Source organism: Notolepis coatsorum, assembly GCF_963971535.1.
Source record: "Notolepis coatsorum genome assembly, chromosome: 20".
NCBI lineage: Eukaryota > Metazoa > Chordata > Actinopteri > Aulopiformes > Paralepididae > Notolepis > Notolepis coatsorum.
Genome location: NC_140184.1, coordinates 11,360,372 through 11,381,288, shown reverse-complemented (window position 1 = coordinate 11,381,288; position 20,917 = coordinate 11,360,372). Strand labels below are relative to the sequence as shown.

General features: G+C 43.0%; 1 protein-coding gene across 1 annotated transcript; it reads right to left on the bottom strand.

The window, feature by feature from the left end:
- Positions 1–4,470: 4,470 nt before the first annotated feature.
- On the bottom strand, positions 4,471–14,543 carry ndufs3 (NADH:ubiquinone oxidoreductase core subunit S3). The gene is made up of 7 exons (XM_084337340.1): positions 14,471–14,543; positions 13,712–13,771; positions 12,459–12,556; positions 11,177–11,326; positions 8,779–8,904; positions 7,373–7,492; positions 4,471–4,771 (listed from the first exon to the last, which is right to left on the bottom strand). Exons 1-7 carry the CDS (start codon positions 14,523–14,525, stop codon positions 4,607–4,609), a joined length of 774 nt encoding a protein of 257 aa, XP_084193466.1. The 5' UTR covers positions 14,526–14,543; the 3' UTR covers positions 4,471–4,606.
- Positions 14,544–20,917: the final 6,374 nt, after the last annotated feature.

The window sequence follows — 20,917 nt, the reverse complement described above, 5'->3', positions numbered from 1 at the left end:
TATGGTTGAAACATGCACACGTTCAAACGCACACACACTAATAAGCATTGGAGGCTTTTAACCAGGGCCGGACTGGGGAAATCATTCAGGCCAGGAAATATAGTGCAAAATATAGCCCGTCAGGCCACTTTTTAAGCAGGGGGTCTGGGGGTCCCCCATCAGGACATTTCTTGTTACAAAGACTTCATTTCCTGCATTCTGGTGCAGGCATTTCTTTATGTATACCCTTTAAATGCCAGTGTTTGTGATGGCATCACAAATTATTGTTAAAAAACAGGCTAGCATAATGTATGATTAGCAACAACACTGATTTTGATGGATTTTCAGTTTTTTTGTAATGTCAGATTGAAAATAATACAATCTTTTATTGAACTTCAGCCCTGATCATAACACCACATATTAATTTTATAATTCTAACCCTTTAAATGCCAGTGTGTGTGATGGCATATATTTGCAATATATCAAATGCAAAGTAGATTTTACTGGGGGGGATTATTACAGGCTAGCATGTGTCAAAGATTAGCAACAACAGTTTTTTGTAAGGGTCCCGCCTCCACCAATCACATGCGGCTCCTTTTGTGTGTGTGTGAGAGCAAGAGAGAGAGAGAGAGAGAGAGAGAGAGAGAGAGAGAGAGAGAGAGAGAGAGAGAGAGAGACTTGTGTGAGTTGCAGTGATATCCTGGTTGTTCCCCACCATGGTTATCTAACTATTGCGCTGCTGCAACTAGAAACACTGGGTCTCATTCCCGAACGAAGTTACGACAAATAATTTCGTTTTAGCCAGATTTCGGCCCATTTAAGACATATTAGGGCTGGGAGTGGGAGTCCCCAAATTTTCCTGAGATCAGATTTGATCGTGGCTGAGAGCAGATTTAAGAGTGCTGAGTAGCACTCTTAAATCTGCTCTCAGCCACGATCAAATCTCATGATTGATTGACTAATTTAAAATTTCATTATAACTTGACAGACTGTGTTCTCATAGTGATTCCTTCACGTCAAAGCGACAGGCCTCCTTGGAATTAATTACTTAATCACAATTAAAATAAATATGACAATATTTGTACGATAAGAAATTACGCATTTGATGTCGGAAAAATAAATAATATGGATTAATCTGATCACAGGGCAGCTGTTTAACCATATCTGAACCAGCTATTTTGGACAAATGTATAATTACTTTAATTACTCAGATATTCAAACACAATTATTGTGAAATGATTGAAAATAATAATTATTGAATGCCTTCTGTGGAATTTGTATTTCTTATTTGTTACACATCTGTTTTAATGATTAATTATATACATTTGAAAGAATGCAGGTCAACATGCAATGTATCCCATTGATTGGTATACAATGGGACAGACCTTTGTTTGATTGATTGATAACTTTATTAACAGATTGCAGAATGGGTACAGTACAGTACAGCTCAATTACATAAGGGGATGCAGACCAGAGAAAGAATTTCGTCTTGTTTACATCAGGGTCCCGGTCCCCCATTTTCAATTCATCATAACATATATGACACACACGACACAGATAGACAGTACTGCTACATCTATACATTTATGACATACCAGATTTGCAAATACAGTACTGTTTGTGATACAAAAAGGGTCCAGAAAAGAGAGTACATTTGATGTAGAAACTGTTGGAGGAGGTTGGGTAGGAGGGGTGGGTGGGGGATAGACTTACACTGTACAAGCAAAACTGTACATTGGAATATTGACAAAACCATACTTGGTCATTTACTGTACATTGGAGGGGGTTGATATAGCTATAAACCTGCATTCCTTCGAATATATCATTAATCAATTAAACTTATATTGAAATACACTATATAGCCTATACACCAACACTGAAATGACAGTGGATAAATAAATAAGAACTAAAGCTAATCGGTGGAAATAGACTGCATTAATATTCCATAACAAGTCTTGTGTGCGCCTACGAATGAACAGTATACCTATAGGCTTAATTATGGAATAATAAGCCATACTGCGTTCATTCACCGTAGGCTATATATATTATATTTCATTCATTGATTCATATACAGTACTGCGCGTGTGTGTGTGTGTGCGTGCGCTGCGGCAGGTGTACCGCGAGCTGTATATGATGCCAATACATTAATCTAATCTAGTTTTGATGGCGCGCAAGCATGATTACGAAACCTAGCCGCATTTCTCGGAGACGCTCTCTGATTGGCACTGACTGACGCTAGGTTTCGTAATCACGCGGCTCGCAAAGCACTTCCGCCATACCATTTGCACACAGCTGCGTCACTAGTTGCCTTATAAGGAACTCTGGAGGCGTTGTTTTGTATGCAAATGAACTGAACGGGAACACGCTTTCGAGTTTAAGACAGAATGCCATTCTCCAAGCAGATATCAGATCATATAATTTGTGCAACCTTTTCAGCCACTTAAGACATATTACCAGCACGTTCAGGACTCAGAGTGAACTTGTCATTGATTATGTCTCAGTGATTCCAAGATAAGTCTTCCAGAATATATCTTTGAAGAATTTTCGGGAATGAGACCCACTGTCCTGGCCGCTTATAGCTTATCCGCAACAGTAAGTTACTTCCGGGGTAGGCCTGATTGGCCCCGACAGGCACGTGACGCGCAACTTTCTCTGCCGCGCGGCACGCTCCGCGGAGCCGAGCGGCAGAGCTTGCGGAATTACGTAACCGTCCAAATACGCCATGACTTTCATTCGGCGCTTTAGCTCACCTGGCAGAGCACCGGTCCTGCGATCCTGCGGTCCGTTGTTGGTGAGTTCGAATCCCATCAAATCTTTTTTTTTTAACGTGATTTTTTTTTTAACGTGTATTCTTTCGCCGGTTAAGGTTAGGCATGGTTAAGGTTAAGGTTAAGGTTAGGCATTGTTTCGGAGTTGGTTAAGGTTAGAACGGTTAAGTTTAGGTGCTGTTAAGGAGCTGGTTAAGGTTAGAGTTTGTCTTAGAGAATGGCAATATTCTTTCTATGGTTAAGGTTAGGCATGGTTAAGGTTAAGGTTAAGGTTAAGGTTAGGCATTGTTTCGGAGTTGGTTAAGGTTAGAACGGTTAAGTTTAGGCGCTGTTAAGGAGCTGGTTAAGGTTAGAGTTTGTCTTAGAGAATGGCAATATTCTTTCTATGGTTAAGGTTAGGCATGGTTAAGGTTAAGGTTAGGCATTGTTTCGGAGTTGGTTAAGGTTAGAACGGTTAAGTTTAGGCGCTGTTAAGGAGCTGGTTATGGTTAGAGTTTGTGTTAGAGAATGGCAATAGACAGCCTATTTCCGCGCGACAGCTCTCAGCAGCCTCGTTGCGCGTCCCGAGTTTGCCGCGTCACGTGCCTGTCGGGGCCAATCAGGCCTACCCCGGAAGTCACTTACTGTTGCGGAACAGTTACACGCGTCCTGGCCTGCTTCTAAGTTCAGTGGCCTGACTACATAAAAAAAATAAAAAATTAAATGTAGATTTTTTTTTAATCATCTGGCGACACCCTCCTGTGGGTCGCGACCCCGGCTTTGGGAACCCCTGGCGTAGGCGACTATACAAGGTCATTCTCATTGAGGTCAAGTGTCTTGCTGGAGGACACTTCAACACACTGCCCGGGAGGAACCGGAATCTAACCAGGAACCTTCCGATTACCAGACGACCGCTTTACCTCCTGAGCCACTGTCGCCCCCACCATGTGCCTGTGTGATTACTCAATTCTGATTGGCAATATAAACTTGGCTAACTGTAAAAATAATAAAACATTACCGAAATCATTCCTCCTCGAAAATAATGATGCAAGACACAGCGTGCCTGCAGGGGGGGCTTGTTGCAATGATTGTAACCCACACCTCATGAGCTGGATTGTATGCAATTGCATTTAGTAAACAATGGGTTTGTTATAGACAGTTTTCCCTGAAGGTCTTATGCCCGAAAGCCTGTCTTGTGTAATGAAAGAGGCGTGCATGGACCTTCTTCTGTAAACAATGTTACACATTCCACTTCCCTGTGAGCACAAAAAAGAAAGATGGTTTTAAAATAGGCTCCTTTGTAAAATTATTGAATAACAGAACAGTAATGTTTTCACATAAACACACTGGCTGAAGTACAGTCCATCACAGTGGTGCAACCGTTCACTTCCTGTTCCTCATAACAACTCTTTGGAAGGTGAAGAGTCTCTCCTTTACATTTAGTTATTTAGCTGAACGCTTTTAATCCAAAGCGATTTACAAGTCCTGTACAACAGGTCAGCAGGAAGGGTACAACTCTTTCAGCCGAGTCAAACAGTGTTGAAACGTGGATGCTAAAGTCTTGAGTGCATAGTAGTAGACATATTAGTATAGTAGGTAGTAATATAGGCAAGGAAGACACTTTAGTGGAATAGTGCATGATAGTAGAAGACAGTCCTTTGCTATATGAACTAAGATTCTGCTTCATAAACAAGCCTCTACGTCACCTGACCCTCGATAAACAACAATACAACCACCATTTGTTTTAATAGTATCTTTATTTACATAAATACTTCAGAGGGGCATCTAAAAAGAGGATGCAAGCGCCTGAACAGTACGGACAGAAAGGAAGATAGCGGTGGTGTGCGTGTGTGTCTCCGGGGCTAATTTGAAGGGCGGGGCTATTTCTTCTCCGAGTCACCGGCCTCCAGTTTGGGAGCGGGAGGCTTGGCCTCGCGGTGGGCGGGGAAGGTCTCCCAGGGGGTGTTGAGGTCAAACTTTCTGAACTCCTGAGAGAGCTCCACGGGCTCCGCCACCACGCGCTTCACCTCGTCATCGTAACGCACCTGGCGGGAACAGACACAAGGAGAGACTTTAGGTTATGGGTTTGGTATTCATGAGCAATTCAGCCATTCCAAGCAGATGGGGTCATCTCTTAGTGGCCCAACCACATGGTGGCACAGAACTCCAGACCATGGAGCACCTCCTTCCATGTCCTCTGTTAGGTGGACCTTGCACAGCAAAGGACCCATCTGTAGTGGCCGCTTGTCATTCCCCTAATCAATTTACAATACGCCACGATGCACCTACTTAGATGTTCTTCTACTCTGGTAACAAAAGGGACCTGCACTGGCTCCCCATTGCTGCACGTATCCGCTTCAAGGCCCTCGACCTAGCATACCGTGCGGCAAAGGGAACCGCTCCCGCCTACCTCCGGTCAATGGTCTCTAACTACACACCCTCAAGACCCCTACGCTCTGCATCTTCTGGCCGCCTCAGATCTACTCCTATCCAAGCTCCCGGAGGGTCATCAAAGAGAAGCCGCCTATTCTCAGTCCTTGCCCCACAATGGTGGAATGAACTACCCATCCCAGTTAGGACAGCCGAATCCCGTCCAATCTTTCGCCGTCGACTAAAGACTCACTTCTTCAACCATTATCTGAAATGATAAAAAAAAAAAATCTAACCCCGACTAACCTTACTGTCATGCACTTGTCCTAATAAACTAACCTACACTGTAACACGCAACACTTTGATGAACATTGTTACTCAGCTGATAGAGTTATACCCTTCTTGCTGTCTTGTCGCACAGAACTTGTAAGTCGCTTTGGATAAAAGCGTCAGCTAAATGACTAAATGTAAATGTAAATGTAAAAAGAAGTTGTGGATGTTGACAGAGTTGAATGTCCAGGCTGCAGCTTATGTAGTTTGTTTATTACCAAAAGAAAATTATGGTTAAGAACAGAACAGTTTGCGTCTTCCTTATTGCTCCGTTAGGAATCTTTTTTTCTCTCAGCAGGTGCATAACATTACTCTAATTACAGAGCCTATTATACTAAGAAGTGGTGTGCCCCTAATATTCAAATCATAAATACAATACCATTACCATAAACAATACAACTTCCAATATGTTGGTTTTGGCTTCTACACTATCACTCTACAACATCAAGGGACAGCAATGTACCAAGCACTGGCTGGACTTTATATAAGCTGAATAGCTTTGTATATGGACACGAAAAGAAGAAGCAATTCAGCCACTGAGATAAGGAAGCGTGGTGCTTGATCTCCAACTCTTGTAGCTTTTAGAGAAATAACTATATATTACTGGATTATAGCATTTCCAACTCTCTTGGCAGTTTCAGGGAGTTGTATTTGGACTGTAGGTTTCTAGAGTGAGTTGAGAAATCATGTTTTGCCTGATTTAAATAATTTTCTGTTAGTCCTTTTTTTCCTTTTCTCTTGCAACCTCTGTTCAGTGGTTTCCACATAACAATATCCTCCACCTGTGCTGTGTGTGTATATAGAATGCAGTGCTAAATAACAATATATATACACTGTTACACTGTTTTAGCCTGATATGGGCCCAATATCCGATAACAGAATCTAAACGTCCCAGATTGAAACTCATTCAGAAGCCTGATGTATGAGAAATACAGGAGGTATTCTGCTCGACATTATGAGGGTTTGGAGGGTTCACCTCCACACGACATTGGGTCACTTAACACTTTGAGTGCCACGGACAAGAATTCTCGTTATTTCATGCCGACCGTCGAGTGCCACGGAGCGAGAAATCTCTTTTTTTTTTTTTTTTTGCGATTTCCATTCATATTTCATGAATCTAGCCTCCCGTTACCACTGGAACTCTCTGAGCTCCATTGGGAAAATACCACCCCCTATTGTCTCTCCCTGTGGTACTGCACCCCATTGGATTAGACTGAATGAAAAGCATGGGGGGGAAATCCTGCTTCCTCATTTTACTTCTCAGACAAGTCACCAGAGACGATCGGATTCTTTCTGGACCATCAGAACAGCATGGAATCGGTGTTTCGACCACCCAGCGTTGGATCAATAAACGCGATCGATATTTGAAATGGAGATCAGGAATTGGAATAATCTTTTTGGAGAACATCTGATCTGAGGTAAGGAATCTATTTTACCAGTCTTAGGATAATCAGAGCTTGAGATATCAACGTGTGTGTGTGTGTGTGTGTGCGATCAGGAAATAAGAGATTCGATTTTTCAGCCCACTTCTATAGTGTGCATAAGTACACATATACCATCGATAATCTAGCGTTTATTTGAAAACTATTCATAAATAGGCCGAAAAATTACAACGTGTTTTGTGTATTACAGTAAAGGGCGTTTATCACAGAATCTTCTGAAATCTTCTGGAAGTTTCAAGAAACAAGCATTTTTCAAAATGGTATAAAACAGAAATTAACCGATTAAAAAAACAATCCGTTTCGACAATGTTGACTGCAAACAAGTCATTGATAAGCGACGGCCAGATTAGACACATAATTTAAGATGTAGTTTATGCGTTCACAAATATGAGAGCGCTATCATTGAAGTGGGTGGTGGCACGCAACAAGGTTTTGAGACGGGGAGGCGTGGCATCCAAAGTGTTAAGAGAGAAAGATGGGCAGCGTGGTTACATCAGGCTTTACCTCAACGTATCCTGAGAGAGGGAAGTCCTTCCTGAAGGGGTGGCCTTCGAAGCCGTAGTCCGTCAGAATGCGACGCAGGTCTGGGTGGTTAGCGAAGAACACACCGTACATGTCCCACACCTAACACACAGCAAACACATAGTATCAACTGTCTGGATGTACATGTCTGGTTGTACGTGCCCAGGGGTGTAAAAAGTACCCAGAAGTGAAAGTATGGGTACAGTCTCAAAATCTTACTAAAATAAAAGTCAGAGTATCTGACTAAAAACACACTAGAGTAAAAGTAAAAAAGTTTAGTTTTTAATTTAAATTTAAATTAAAGTAAAAATGTTTTTTTATTCCGGGGGCAATGAAATGTTCCGTTTTGTCCTCTTCATCACTCTTACTATCGTTTGTGGCCATCTTCTGTAGCTTGTCACTCTGACTGTCTATTCTTCTGATAGCAGGTGTTTAATCAAAGATCCCCGCTTTCTAGTCTTGCACAAGGACCAATCAGCATAGGTATGCGCGGGTTCATTTTCCATTGATGGGGATTTGATTGGCCGTTTTTAAATAAATACTAATTAAAATGGTTGGACCTGCAGGACTTGTACTTTGTAGGTCTGCATTTTAAATGTAAGGAGTAAATTTTTTTCTCTGAAATGTAATTGAGTAAAAGTACAAGTATACAAACCTAATAATACTAGAGTAAAGTACAAATCCCCAAAAACAGTACTTAAGTATTGTAACATGTCTCACACCTAACACACAGCAAACGCATAGTATCAACTGTCTGGTTGTACATGTCTCACACCTAACACACAGCAAACACATAGTATCAACTGGTCTTAGTTATACAAGTTTATAGTATCATCATCAGAAACACTCAACGAGTGTTGAAGAGAAATCCAGTAACGCTAAATATTGCAACAACAACACTATTTGCAACAAAACAAACATATTCAGAGAACATAATGTGATGTTATTATATGTTGAGTAAAATTATAATCTACTGCATTTTGAGGTGAAATATTAGTTTTAAAGACATTTAAAATGAATGACTGATCTCTGCCGTGATCTCTAGTGGAGTGTGCTGGTTGAGTGGTCTAGTGGAGGAGTGTGCTGGTTGAGTGGTCTAGTGGAGGAGTGTGCTGGTTGAGTGGTCTAGTGGAGGAGTGTGCTGGTTGAGTGGTCTAGTGGAGGAGTGTGCTGGCTGAGTGGTCTAGTGGAGGAGTGTGCTGGCTGAGTGGTCTAGTGGAGGAGTGTGCTGGTTGAGTGGTCTAGTGGAGGAGTGTGCTGGCTGAGTGGTCTAGTGGAGGAGTGTGCTGGCTGAGTGGTCTAGTGGAGGAGTGTGCTGGCTGAGTGGTCTAGTGGAGGAGTGTGCTGGTTGAGTGGTCTAGTGGAGGAGTGTGCTGGTTGGGACTCACCTCCCTCTCATACCAGTTGGCAGCCTGAAAGACCGTGACGGAGGAATCTACAGGCGTCAGCTCGTCTGTGTACGTCTTGACGCGAATGCGAGAGTTGTAGCGCAGGGACAGGAAGTTATATACAATCTGAAAGCAAAAACACACGTGCAGTGGAAATCCACATTAACCACCAGTGAGGCGTCAGTGAGGAGTGTAATCCCTACAGTGAGGAGTGTAATCCCTACGCTCTGCATCTTCTGGCCGCCTCAGACCTACTCCTATCCAAGCTCCGGGAGGGTCATCAAAGAGAAGTCGCCTATTCTCAGTCCTTGCCCCACAATGGTATAATGAACTACCCACCCCAGTTAGGACAGCCGAATCACGTCCAATCTTTCGCCATCGACTAAAGACGCACTTCTTCAACCATTATCTGAATTAAAAAAAAATATATATATATATCTAACCCTAACTAACCGTACTGTCATGCACTTGTCCTAATAAACTAACCTACACTGTAGCACTCAACACTTTGATGAACATTGTTGCTCAGCTGATAGAGTTGTGCCCTTCCTGATGGCTTGTCGTACAGAACTTGTAAGTCGCTTTGGATAAAAGCGTCAGCTAAATGACTAAATGTAAATGTAAATGTAATCCGTATTAACGACCAGTGAAGCGTCAGTGAGGAGTGTAATCCACATTAACCGTCAGTGAGGAGTGTAATCCACATTAACCGTCAGTGAGGAGTGTAATCCGTATTAACGACCAGTGAGGCGTCAGTGAGGAGTGTAATCCACATTAACCACCAGTGAGGCGTCAGGGAGGAGTGTAATTCACATTAACCACCAGTGAGGTGTGCAGAATAGAATGAAACAGATCTTTATTTAAACATTCAAAACACACAGGACTATTTACCACCTATCTTGACACATGTGCTCTATTATGACATACATTTGTGACAGATGATCAGTCAACTCAAAATATTCCTGAGCTGGGCAGACTCTTTACAATTAAAAAGGTAAGTGTGTTTTTAACCCTTTCTAACCCACGCTTATATCCATCCTTATACCGTCCTCTGCCAGCTCTATTTGTCTATGGAGATGTTCCCCTTCTTTGCAGGGCTATAACTTTTTAAATTGTATTGCTAAATTGACATTACTATGGCCCATTCAACATCAAGTATCTATCGTTTAGGATGTAGCAACGTTCTACTTTTTCATTCACACATTCATACTAAAATATGGTCTAAAGTATAAATATGTTTTTATCGTTTTCTGCAGTGAGTTATAGCCACAAATACATATATTAGATCATCAAATGTAGTTTGATACCGATTGACGTCAGATAAAAAATGTCAATTGTACAAGGTCCTACACGTCATGCCTCATCATCTGCTGGTGACTGGAGGGGGGGGGGGGGGGGGGGGGGGTTATAAGTCCGTGGCCGACGTTAAATAATTTATTTAGTATGGGTGATATGTTGATCGGAGCAGTGTGTATGTTTAATAATAATCAAACACGCTGAAACTCACCGCAGCTTCCTCGTAGCGTTGGGTGATCAGCGTGGAGCAGAAAGATCGCTATTATGGGATGTTGTTATATGCGATCCATTTCCAGGTTGTGTAATACTATATACGTCCAAATCATGTTGTTTATCGAGTTATTGGCAACGGATCGCTATCCAGTGTATCAAGCTGGAGTCCCGCTAGCGATAGCGAGTGGCCGGACGAAATATGGGTGAGCACCACTTCCGGCGCGTCACTTCCGGTTTTGGCGATTCGCCGATCGGCCACCAGATGGCGGTCTTGAACCGTTGGAGAGTTGAGAGGAGATCAACAGCAAGTCTCAAGTCTCCGTGGGTGAAATATGATTGCCATAACAGATTTTTGAAATATTGATCTCAAAGACGCTGTGAGACGTCATTGGCAGATTACGCATGGCGAGCAATGACGTCTAAAGTCGTCCTTGGCGATTAAAGGGTTAAAAGGGGATGGGTGAGCGGAAGACAAGCTATTTAAATATGTATGGTGCGTCGCCCAACTTCAGAGATAAGCACCTGTATAGTGAAGGTCTGATTACCAACATATAGGGATGTACAAGGATAACCGGTTAACAGGTAAACCAGCCATTTAAAATTAACGGTTAAATGGTAAATTCACCTTCTTTTTAATTTAGTATTAATTGTATATGGTGAATGTGTAAACATTTTAAATAAAGTGAACACATTCTCTATTTATAGACCGATATGTCTTTGATTTAGACATCAACTGGATTATTCAACATGTGATTTTATATACCTAAGCAGATATTGTAACATATATATTGCTAAGTATGGAAATAACTTCACACACTTATGGTGATATCTATTTGTTCCCATACCGCTCCAGACCTAGCATGACAGATCGGTGTGGTCCGGTCCCCACCTCAAAGCGGTTCTCCCGTGTGGGAATGTCGACGGCCGTGAGGTCGATCATGTTCCTGAACTGAGCGTTGGTGTGGTCCCTCAGGAAGGTCAACACAGGGATCACCCCGTCAGGATGGATCATCACCTCCAGCTCGTTGTAACATGTCACCTGCACACACACACACACACACACACACACACACACACACACACACACAGGTTCAGCATATGGATACAAAGAGCATGTCTCCATGCAGCCCGGCCACCTATTACTGAGCAGAAACCTAACATATTCTTGCTAGTTGCCCTTTACTTTGATAGACCTGCAATTTTCAAGCCACTAACCATTAGCCTAAAATGGTGGATTTATATAGCTTTTATCCAAACGCTTTACAATTTTTGTTCCTCACATCCATCCATGCACTCACCCATTCACTCACACACCGACGACGGCAACCATGCAAGGTGCCAACCTGCTCACCGGGAGGAGTTAGGGGTTAAGTAAGTGTCTTGCTCAAGGACACATCACTGGCCGGGAGGAGCCAGAATCAAACCGGGAACCTTCTGGTTACCAGACGACTGCTCTAGCTCCTGAGCCAATGTCTTGGAACTAGCTAGATACCCCCAGTGTGTAGCAATGCACTGGCTTCCTCAGCTAAATAGTTCCAAGACATTGTACAAGTCAGAGAAGAAGCAAGAATGGGAAATACATTTGGACTGCAGTATTCTGTTGGATGGTTTGTTTCAGCTGCCCGGCTCGCTCAGAACACAGCCAGAACTTTGACCACGGGTCTCAGTAAGTAAGCTGATGGCTATGCATCGACTACACTACTGGCAAGTAGTGTTACTACTATGTGAACATCTCTGAACTATCCCTTTAACAGTGTTTCTGGTTTTGCAAGTGACAGTCACTCTCACCCTGGCAGAACACCACAACCTCTGACCTTGTGATGATCAGGATCATAACTATATATGAACAGGGGCGCCCCAGTGGCGAACCACATAGCGCGCTCAGCCGCGACACGGGCGACCCGGGTTCGACTCCCGAACCAGTCGTTATTTGCCGAATGTCTTCCCCCCACTCTGTCTCCCATTCCTCCTCTGTCTTTCTCTACTGGACTGCCCAGTAGCAATAAAGCGATAAAACGCCAAAAAAATAAATCTTTAATAACTATATATGAACATGTGATGACTAATTGACTATCATACGCTAAAAATTGACACTTTCGTATTGACTTTTTCTTTTTTAATGTCTAACATTTCCTATGAATAAGTAATTTACGGTAATCGCCCAGCCCTACCTGGACTTGCTGGACATATTTTGGCATCATCTCAGCCACATACTCCCCAAATGCCGTCAGCTGGTTGTGCATGACAGCATCCTTAGGCCGGATTGTTGCTGCAGAGGGGATCCAATGGGAGATTAGAACACATACTTCTGTATACACATTTCTCATCATCTGTTCCTACGGACAGTAGTACAGTACTGTCAATAGTTTGTATCATTAGTAACAGACAGTGTCTAATACCACAAAGATAGGCACCAGGGGGAAGGCTAAGAGAATCATCAAGGACTCCAGCCACCCGAACAACTGCCTCTTTGAACTGCTGCGGTCAGGCAAGCGATACCGGAGTCTTAAGGCGAGCACAGAAAGACTCAGAAGAAGCTTCTATCCCCAGGCCATCAGGCTGCTAAACGAACAATAAACACTATGCAACAACCATCAAATGCACACAGCACACACACACTCACTTAAACAAACAACACACTGCAGCACCCACTCTCCACACTTTAAATCGCCTAAACACACTTTATATTTATTGATAAAGGATTTGCACTACAACTCGTACACCTACTGTAAATTGTACCTAAATTGCACCTCATCCCATTTCTGCCTTGCACTATATAGTATTGTATATTAGTACACTGCATAGTATATTGTATATTATATGGTAACTCAGTTACGTCTATTCTGCATCGAACATTGTACATATGTCTATACTGAACACTGTGACCTAATTTTTTTACTTCTAATTTACATGCTATACAATGTTATTTTATTTCATACATACTTATCTTGTCTTGCACAGTCTCTGGAGCGTAACAGTAAGAAGCATTTTGTGGGAGCTCCAGTAGCTCACCACGTACCGCGAGCGCTATTTCAGCGCCGTGGACAACCGTGCTCGTCACGGATCTGGGGCTTAGCGAGTTCGAATCCCGACTGCAGCCGTGCCTTTCCCAGAGTGTCTTCCCCCCCCATCTGAACCCTTTCAGCCTGTTTCTGTCGGTCGTCCTTGACCAGTATAAATGTGATAAACACATAAAAGAGCCAGGGGAATGGCCAAAGTTTATAAAAAAAAAAAAAAAAAAAAAAAAAAAAGCATTTTGTATAAAAGTATTCTGTACTTCTGTATGACAACTATTAAAGAAACTTGAAACAACAGTCCTTAAGTTTCGGTGCAAAACCCGGCTTTAGTCAAATCAGTGGCCAGTTCAGTCCAAAGGGGAAACAAAATTCCTTTCCCCCCCTGAGTTGTCCAGCCTTTTACTCACGTCTGTTGTCAGTGGTGGTGGTCTCCAATCTCGTCTGCTGCAGGAGGCTCCGATTTGCAACTAGAAACCAAGAAAAGATTGACACATGACGGTTTGTTTATCATCATCTGCAGTGCCGGTTGAGCACAGCATGGGGTTGGGTCTACCAGCTACTGCTTTTGATTGATTGATTGAAAACTTTATTAACAGATTGCAGAATGGGTACAGTACAGTACAGCTCAATACACACAATTGTTAAGGGGATGCAGACCAGAGAAAGACTTTCGTCTTGTTTACATCAGGGTCCCCCATTTTCAATTCATCATAACATATATGACATCCAGATACAGTACTGCTACATCTATACATTTATGACATACCAGATTTGCAAATACAGTACTGTTTGTGATTTGAGAGTCTAAACAAGAGTATACATTTGACGTGGAAGCTGTACATTAAACTGCAGTGCACACACGGCATCTTATATGCGTTATGTTACACATACACCACGTCTTTATGCATGAGATAACGCTACATCCGTGTCATTTTTACAAACAGAATAATGTTATAATACAACTCTATTGCGAAACCAATAACCACAGTGTATGTAAGCTAGCACTAGTTGGCGTCAGCTAGCTCGAAGGTCAACCATGAGACATTGGAGCCGCGAAAAGGAACCAATACGTCAGTCAATAATAAACACATACACGCAGTGTCATGTGAACGACTACACCGACCCACATGATGATAGTGGCAACATCTGGTTACTGGCCAACTTACTGTTGAAACTCCTGCCGAGACCTCCACGGGCAAAACGCACCAACGACGCCGCCATGTTTGTTTGCAGTGTCAATATTCTTCTTCTTCTTCTTTTGGCTTTCTTTCCGGCAGTCTAGACGCCCGTCTGCGTATTGCTGCCCCACACCGGTTGTTTTTAGGTACTGCACAATTCTGTGGCCTTACCCATTATGCTTCTGATTGAAAACTTTATTAACAGATTGCAGAAACGGTACAATACAGTACAGCTCAATACACACAATTGTTAAGGGGATGCAGACCAGAGAAAGACTTTCATCTTTTGTTTCTTGTCATCTATATGTTGGCTTTTGTCGGCAGGTTATTTCGCTTACGGCCATACCAACCTGAACACGCCCGATCTCGTCCGATCTCGGAAGCTAAGCAGGTTCGGGCCTGGTTAGTACTTGGATGGGAGACCGCCTGGGAATACCAGGTGCAGTAAGCATTTTGCACAGCAAGGAGGTGCTACTGATCCCTCATAAAACACCCCAAGTCTTTCAACTAGCTTTTGCACATTTCAGTAGTACACTACCTACAAACACTCATTCAAACAGCTTGAAAGTAAGTAACATGCCTAGGTCCTAAAGCTAATGGGATTATGTGTGACTGATTTACAGTAATATTGGCTCATTTAACATAACTAAGCTTTTGAAATTGGCTATCTTAAACCGCCCTCTTTTCTTGATGCAAGTTGTGTTTGGAGGGTGGAGAAAAGGGGGCGGGGCTTGAGAGGTAGCCAATAGGTAATAGCCTAGCGGTATATAGTGAAGACCATCAGCCAGACTCATATGTGCCAGAAGCACTATCCTCTCCCGACTTGTACAACTCATACTTACCTGGCAAGGGAGATACCATGATCAAGAAGGTGGTTCTTGCCCACTAGCACGTAGCCACCCCTGGGTGGCGTGAATATTAAAGGCAACAACTTGTGTTCAGCTTTTCGTTCAGCGTTTCTCTGATTGGCCACACGGCCACGTGACCGCCCTAGCACACGCCCTTCGTGGCAAGAGAGACGCGGCAGACAGTGACCGCGGCCGCGCATGTGCATGAGGCTCCCCCAGGTGCTCTTGAGAGGTGCTCGAGAGGTCCTTGTGTTTGCGTTGTTGGTTAATGCCCGTTGTTGTTCGTTAATGCCATATCGCTATCGCCGCATCACTTAACGCCATAACTAACTGCCTAACTAACTAACTAACTAACTATTTCGCGATGGACCCTGCCGCCAACGTGCAAGCTTGCGTGCCAGCACAGAGCAATTCGCCCACGCCGCCGCCGCCGCAGGCTTTGCACAACGCCGCCAAACGTGCAGCACAGAGGTACGCTACGCGCGGTTGCTGTGCGCTGTAGGCCAAAGCAGCGGTACAGTAATGTACAGTAGGTTACATGTTTCATTGATTAACGCCATTACCTGCTGTGCTGTAGGCAAGCAGAGGTACAGTAAGGTACAGTAGGTGTAGGTTACATGTTTCATTTGATTAACGCCATTACCTGCTGTGCTGTAGGCCCAAGCAGAGGTACAGTAAGGTACAGTAGGTGTAGGTTACATGTTTCATTGATTAACGCCGCCATTACCTGCTGTGCTGTAGGCAAGCAGAGGTACAGTAAGGTACAGTAGGTGTAGGTTACATGTTTCATTGATTAACGCCATTACCTGCTGTGCTGTAGGCAAGCAAGTCTGTTGTAATTTATATTATGCAGAATTTGATTGGCGTTGCTGGGATCATTTGGTGGTCGAACCAGTTCAGACAGAGGTGTTTATTTATCTATTAATAAACATATCTACTAGAAACACTGGTGTTCTGTTGTGTGACTGTGCTAAACTCTTCCACCACATGACCGACATTTGACATACAGTACACCTCCTATCTTAAAACAAAAGCTTATCTTACATTCCAATAAAACAAAGTGTATTTCATTTTCAAGGTCACGAAATACTCCTAATATTAGTATTCATAATATACTTCGGGGTTCTAAAATTTAAATAGTTATATAAATATTTAGGGATTTGGTTCAATAATAAGCTCTCTTTTTACACCCATGGGCCATGTGGAACATCATAAGAAGACCATTGTACAATAATCCACAATTATGTCTGTATTTGATTATGGTGAAATTATGTACATCCAGCCCATCCACGCTGTGTATCATAGAGCACTGGGTTTTATCACTGGAGATACATTTCTCACTCACCATTGTATTTTGCGCCATCTGACAATATCATAATGATGTGTTTTCTATATTATATCCACAATCATTCATCTAAAAAAATGTATGGGCGTAAATACATGTTAAGATATTCAAAATCGTCACAGCAGTATAGTTTGTTTATACTTCAGAAGTGATGTACAGTGACGAGTGAATCTGGTAGTTGGTTTAATAACGTTATGCTTTCTAGTTCAGTCAGCAGCCTCGCGAAATAACATTATACATTATGCTCCGTGAAATAACATTGTTCATTTCATAATCAGTCAGCAGCCTGCGTCCTCCACTGCTGCCGCTAAATAACATTATACATTATGCTCCGCGAAATAACATTGTTCATTTCATAATCAGTCAGCAGCCTGCGTCCTCCACTGCTGCCGCTTGCTCCACTGATGGATTTCATTTGGGACGGCTGCCGCTTGCCTTCGCGGCAAAAGGGGGTCGCGGCCAATCAGAGAAAAGCTGAACACAAGTTGGTTGCCTTTAATATTCACGCCCCCTGCGTGCATGATGCGCATGCGCTGTGATCACACCAGGCAGCCAACGCCGGAAATAATGCAGTGTTGAGCAGTTTATAAAATATATTTAAAATGTTTATTAGCAACGCCGAGCTTTCAAACCACCCCGTATCTCTGTCCGAAACCCTCGTGCAACTGTGAGTACCTATGACATGTCTCTGTGATAGTTGTATAACGAGCGGTTCGGCCAGAACCAGTCCTTCATGGTCAACATAGGTTGGTTTCCTATTGAGGAGCAAGTGACTGTGGATTCACTCCGTGCATCACAGTAACGAAAGGGGCTATATTTACCTGTGCTTTCCTAATGGCGTCTTCAAGAACAACAGCAGGTCCATCGTCCCTCTCCCTTTGCTAAATCCACTTTGGTAACTATACAATAAACCTCTTGTTTCCAGCCAGTATACAAGTCTGTCATTAATCATTCTTTCCATCAGCTTCCCCATTTGGGATGTTAATGCTATGGGCCTATAATTACTAGGGTATTTTGCGTCCTTGCCAGGCTTTCTTATTGGGATGATGACTGACTGCTTCCAGGCTTCTGGAATCTCCGCTTCAGACCATACTTTATTAAATAGCCTCACTACCACTTCTTTGGATTTGTCACTCAATTTCTCCATCATAGAGTAACAAATACTGTCTCTACCTGGTGTTGTTTTCCCTACTTTCCTTAGAGCTCGCTCTATTCATTTTGTGCACTGTAAATGCTGCATTTAATACCATATCCTCTCCATCTTCACCAAAGTCTATATTTCCACCAAACCTATCCACTGTTAACTCTCTCCCTTCCCTTTCTTCTTGAGTTAAATGATCAGAACTATACACTTTAACTAGCGCCTTTGCTATTGCTTCTGCTTTTTCCACGCTATTAGTAATAACTCTTTGTTCTTCAACCAGAGTAGGGTAATCAAGCTCCCTCCCAACCCCTCTCATCTTTTTTTCTCATCATACCCCACATCCTCTGGATTGGCGTAGTCCTTCCTAAAGAATCACAGAATTTCTTCCAGTACTCCTTCTCCACTTTCTTAACTATTTTCCGCAATATCGCCATCGCTCTTTTATATTCTATTAAGTTTCCAAAGTTATGGGTCCTCTTTAGTTCTAAATGCTCTGAATGAATGAATGAATGAATGAATGAATGAATGAATGAATGAAAACTTTATTTAACAGATTGCAGAATGTGTACAATACAGTACGGCTCAATACACACAATTGTTAAGGGGATGCAGACCAGAGAAAGACTTTTGTCTTGTTTACATCAGGGTCCCCCATTTTCAATTCATATTGACATTTATTATGACATACACAACATACATGACATTTATGGCATAGGGACATACAGGTATTTAGTACTGATACATTTGTGACATAAACGGTATTCAAATATACAGTACTGTTACCCATAGATCCTGACAGAGTATATACATATGATGGGGAGGGGACTATACATTAGGGGGTGGGTGGGTGGGAGAGAAATATACATACGGCTTGAGAGAATATATACATGCAGTGGGGGGGAGACTGTCTATTAGGAGGGGGTGGGGGGTTTGTACATTTACGGTGGCCAGTTTCGAATTGCAGCCTCCCGTAGGTGCTCTTTAAGAACGGTTTTGAATGTGGGTAGGGATTCACATTCCTTTACAGCTTTGGGTAGGGCGTTCCACATTGATGTGGCATAATTGCGAAACGTGTTTAGTCCCTTGTTTGAGCCGAATCTGGGTTTAACATGATTTGTTGAGCTTCCTCTGGTGTTGTGGTCGTGGTATTCACTGACCTTTGGGAAGTATTTTGACATGTACATGGGTACCTTAGTCGTATAGACCAGGCCCATTGCAAGTTGCTGTACTCTGTTGTCTACTCTAAGCCATCCTATGGTTGTCAAAGTGGGCAGGGGTGAGGTGGGTTCTAGGGGTAAGGTCAAGTAGTAGTCTGACCGGTTTGTTTTGTGATGTTTGTAATCTTGTTTTTAGCGCCTTTGAGGTGCTTTGGTACCATGAGGTGCAAGCATAGTCGTAGTACCCTTGAATGAGTGCTCCTGCCAGAGTCTTCAGGGTATTCTTGTTTACCAGAGAGGAGATCCGGTACAAGAATCGAGTTCGTTGGTTGACTTTTTTTATTACATTGGATTCCATTTTGTGCCTCTAGGATGGAACCCAGGTAGGTAATTTCATCTTTCCTTGTGACAATATTGTCACCCACTGTAACTGAGAAGCAGTCGGTCTTGCTGAGTTTGTTATTTGAACCGAAGAGAATGGACTCTGTTTTGCCCATGTGTAATGATAGTTTGTTATCAGCGAGCCATTGCAGATTTTGCCTAGTTCCGAGCTGAGGGTTTTTTCAACCTGCAACTTGTTCTTGTCAGAGACCAGCAGGGCTGAGTCGTCCGCAAACAGGAACAAGTTGCAGTCACAAGCTGACGACATGTCATTTGCATAAATTAGGAACAGTAGCGGTCCTAGTAGTAATAGAAAGAAGCATTTTGTATAAAAGTATTCTGTACTTCTGTATGACAACTAATAAAGAAACTTGAAACTTGCTTCCTAGTATGCTTCCTTTTACTCTAGTCTATTCCTTGCTTTAATTGCTTCATAACATTCCTTAGACCAGGGGTTCCTTAGACCTGGGGGTCGCGAGCCGCCGCGGGGGGGTCGCCAGATGATTTCCAAAACAAACAAAAAAAAAAATAAAAAAAATGTATGCAGCCAGGCCACTGAACTTAGAAGCAGGCCAGGCCAGTGTTTCTAGTTGCAGCAGTGCAATAGTTAGATAACCTAGGTGGGGAACAACCAGGAGATCACTGCAACTCACACAAGTTGGAGAACTCTCTCTCTCTTGCTCTCACACATGTCACCAGACCCCCATGGGAAGTATCCAGATCTAGGGTTAAAGTGTGCAAACGCACCGATACACTTCCCAAAGGGCTCAGCTGACCTACCACACATGAATTTCCCCAAGACCACAAACAGACACGGGAGAATGCTTAAGAAACAATAAGAAATACTTTATTACAGGAAATATATATATAGCATACAAGTTCATAACCTAGATAAATAACTACTAACTAACCTAATCTAAAAGACCAGTGCCCGTAGACCTAGGGTGAATAAAAGAGGAAGCGCTTCTCTGCACTGTAGGCCAACCCCAAGCTGCTACTCCCACCCCCACTATCTGTTCTGCCCCTAAAGCACTGCACACGTGGGAAATGGTGCTGATACTGCACCCTGGTCTGGAAATGGTCACGAACTAATCCAGAATCACACTGCACACTACACTACAAACATAGCCTGGGAATATAAATACCACACATCTGGTCTCAGGGAGTCACAGCACATAATCAAGTACTATTAAGAACAATACACACTGGTGGCACACAGCAAAGATAAGGGGGCATGTCTATAGTAGTGGGTATGGGGTGCTACGGGTTTAGGTCTGGAGCCAGAATGTTCCTCCCACATCCTAGCCTAGGTTGGGGCAGTGAAAAGCACTGGTCATAGTTGGTAGACAATACGACAAAAAGGATATAACGCGGCCCGGAGGCTGAAAAGCGTTCCGACTGGGACCGGGGAATAGGGTACTTCTTAGTACAGAGCAGACCAGGGTAATGCGGTAGCGTCCTCCTGGCGGCAAGGAAATAGCAGTTAATTACACACGTCGAGCTCCTACGTTCGTTTGTTAGTCAATTGGCCGCACCGTTGTACTGCTCTCCAACGAGCGG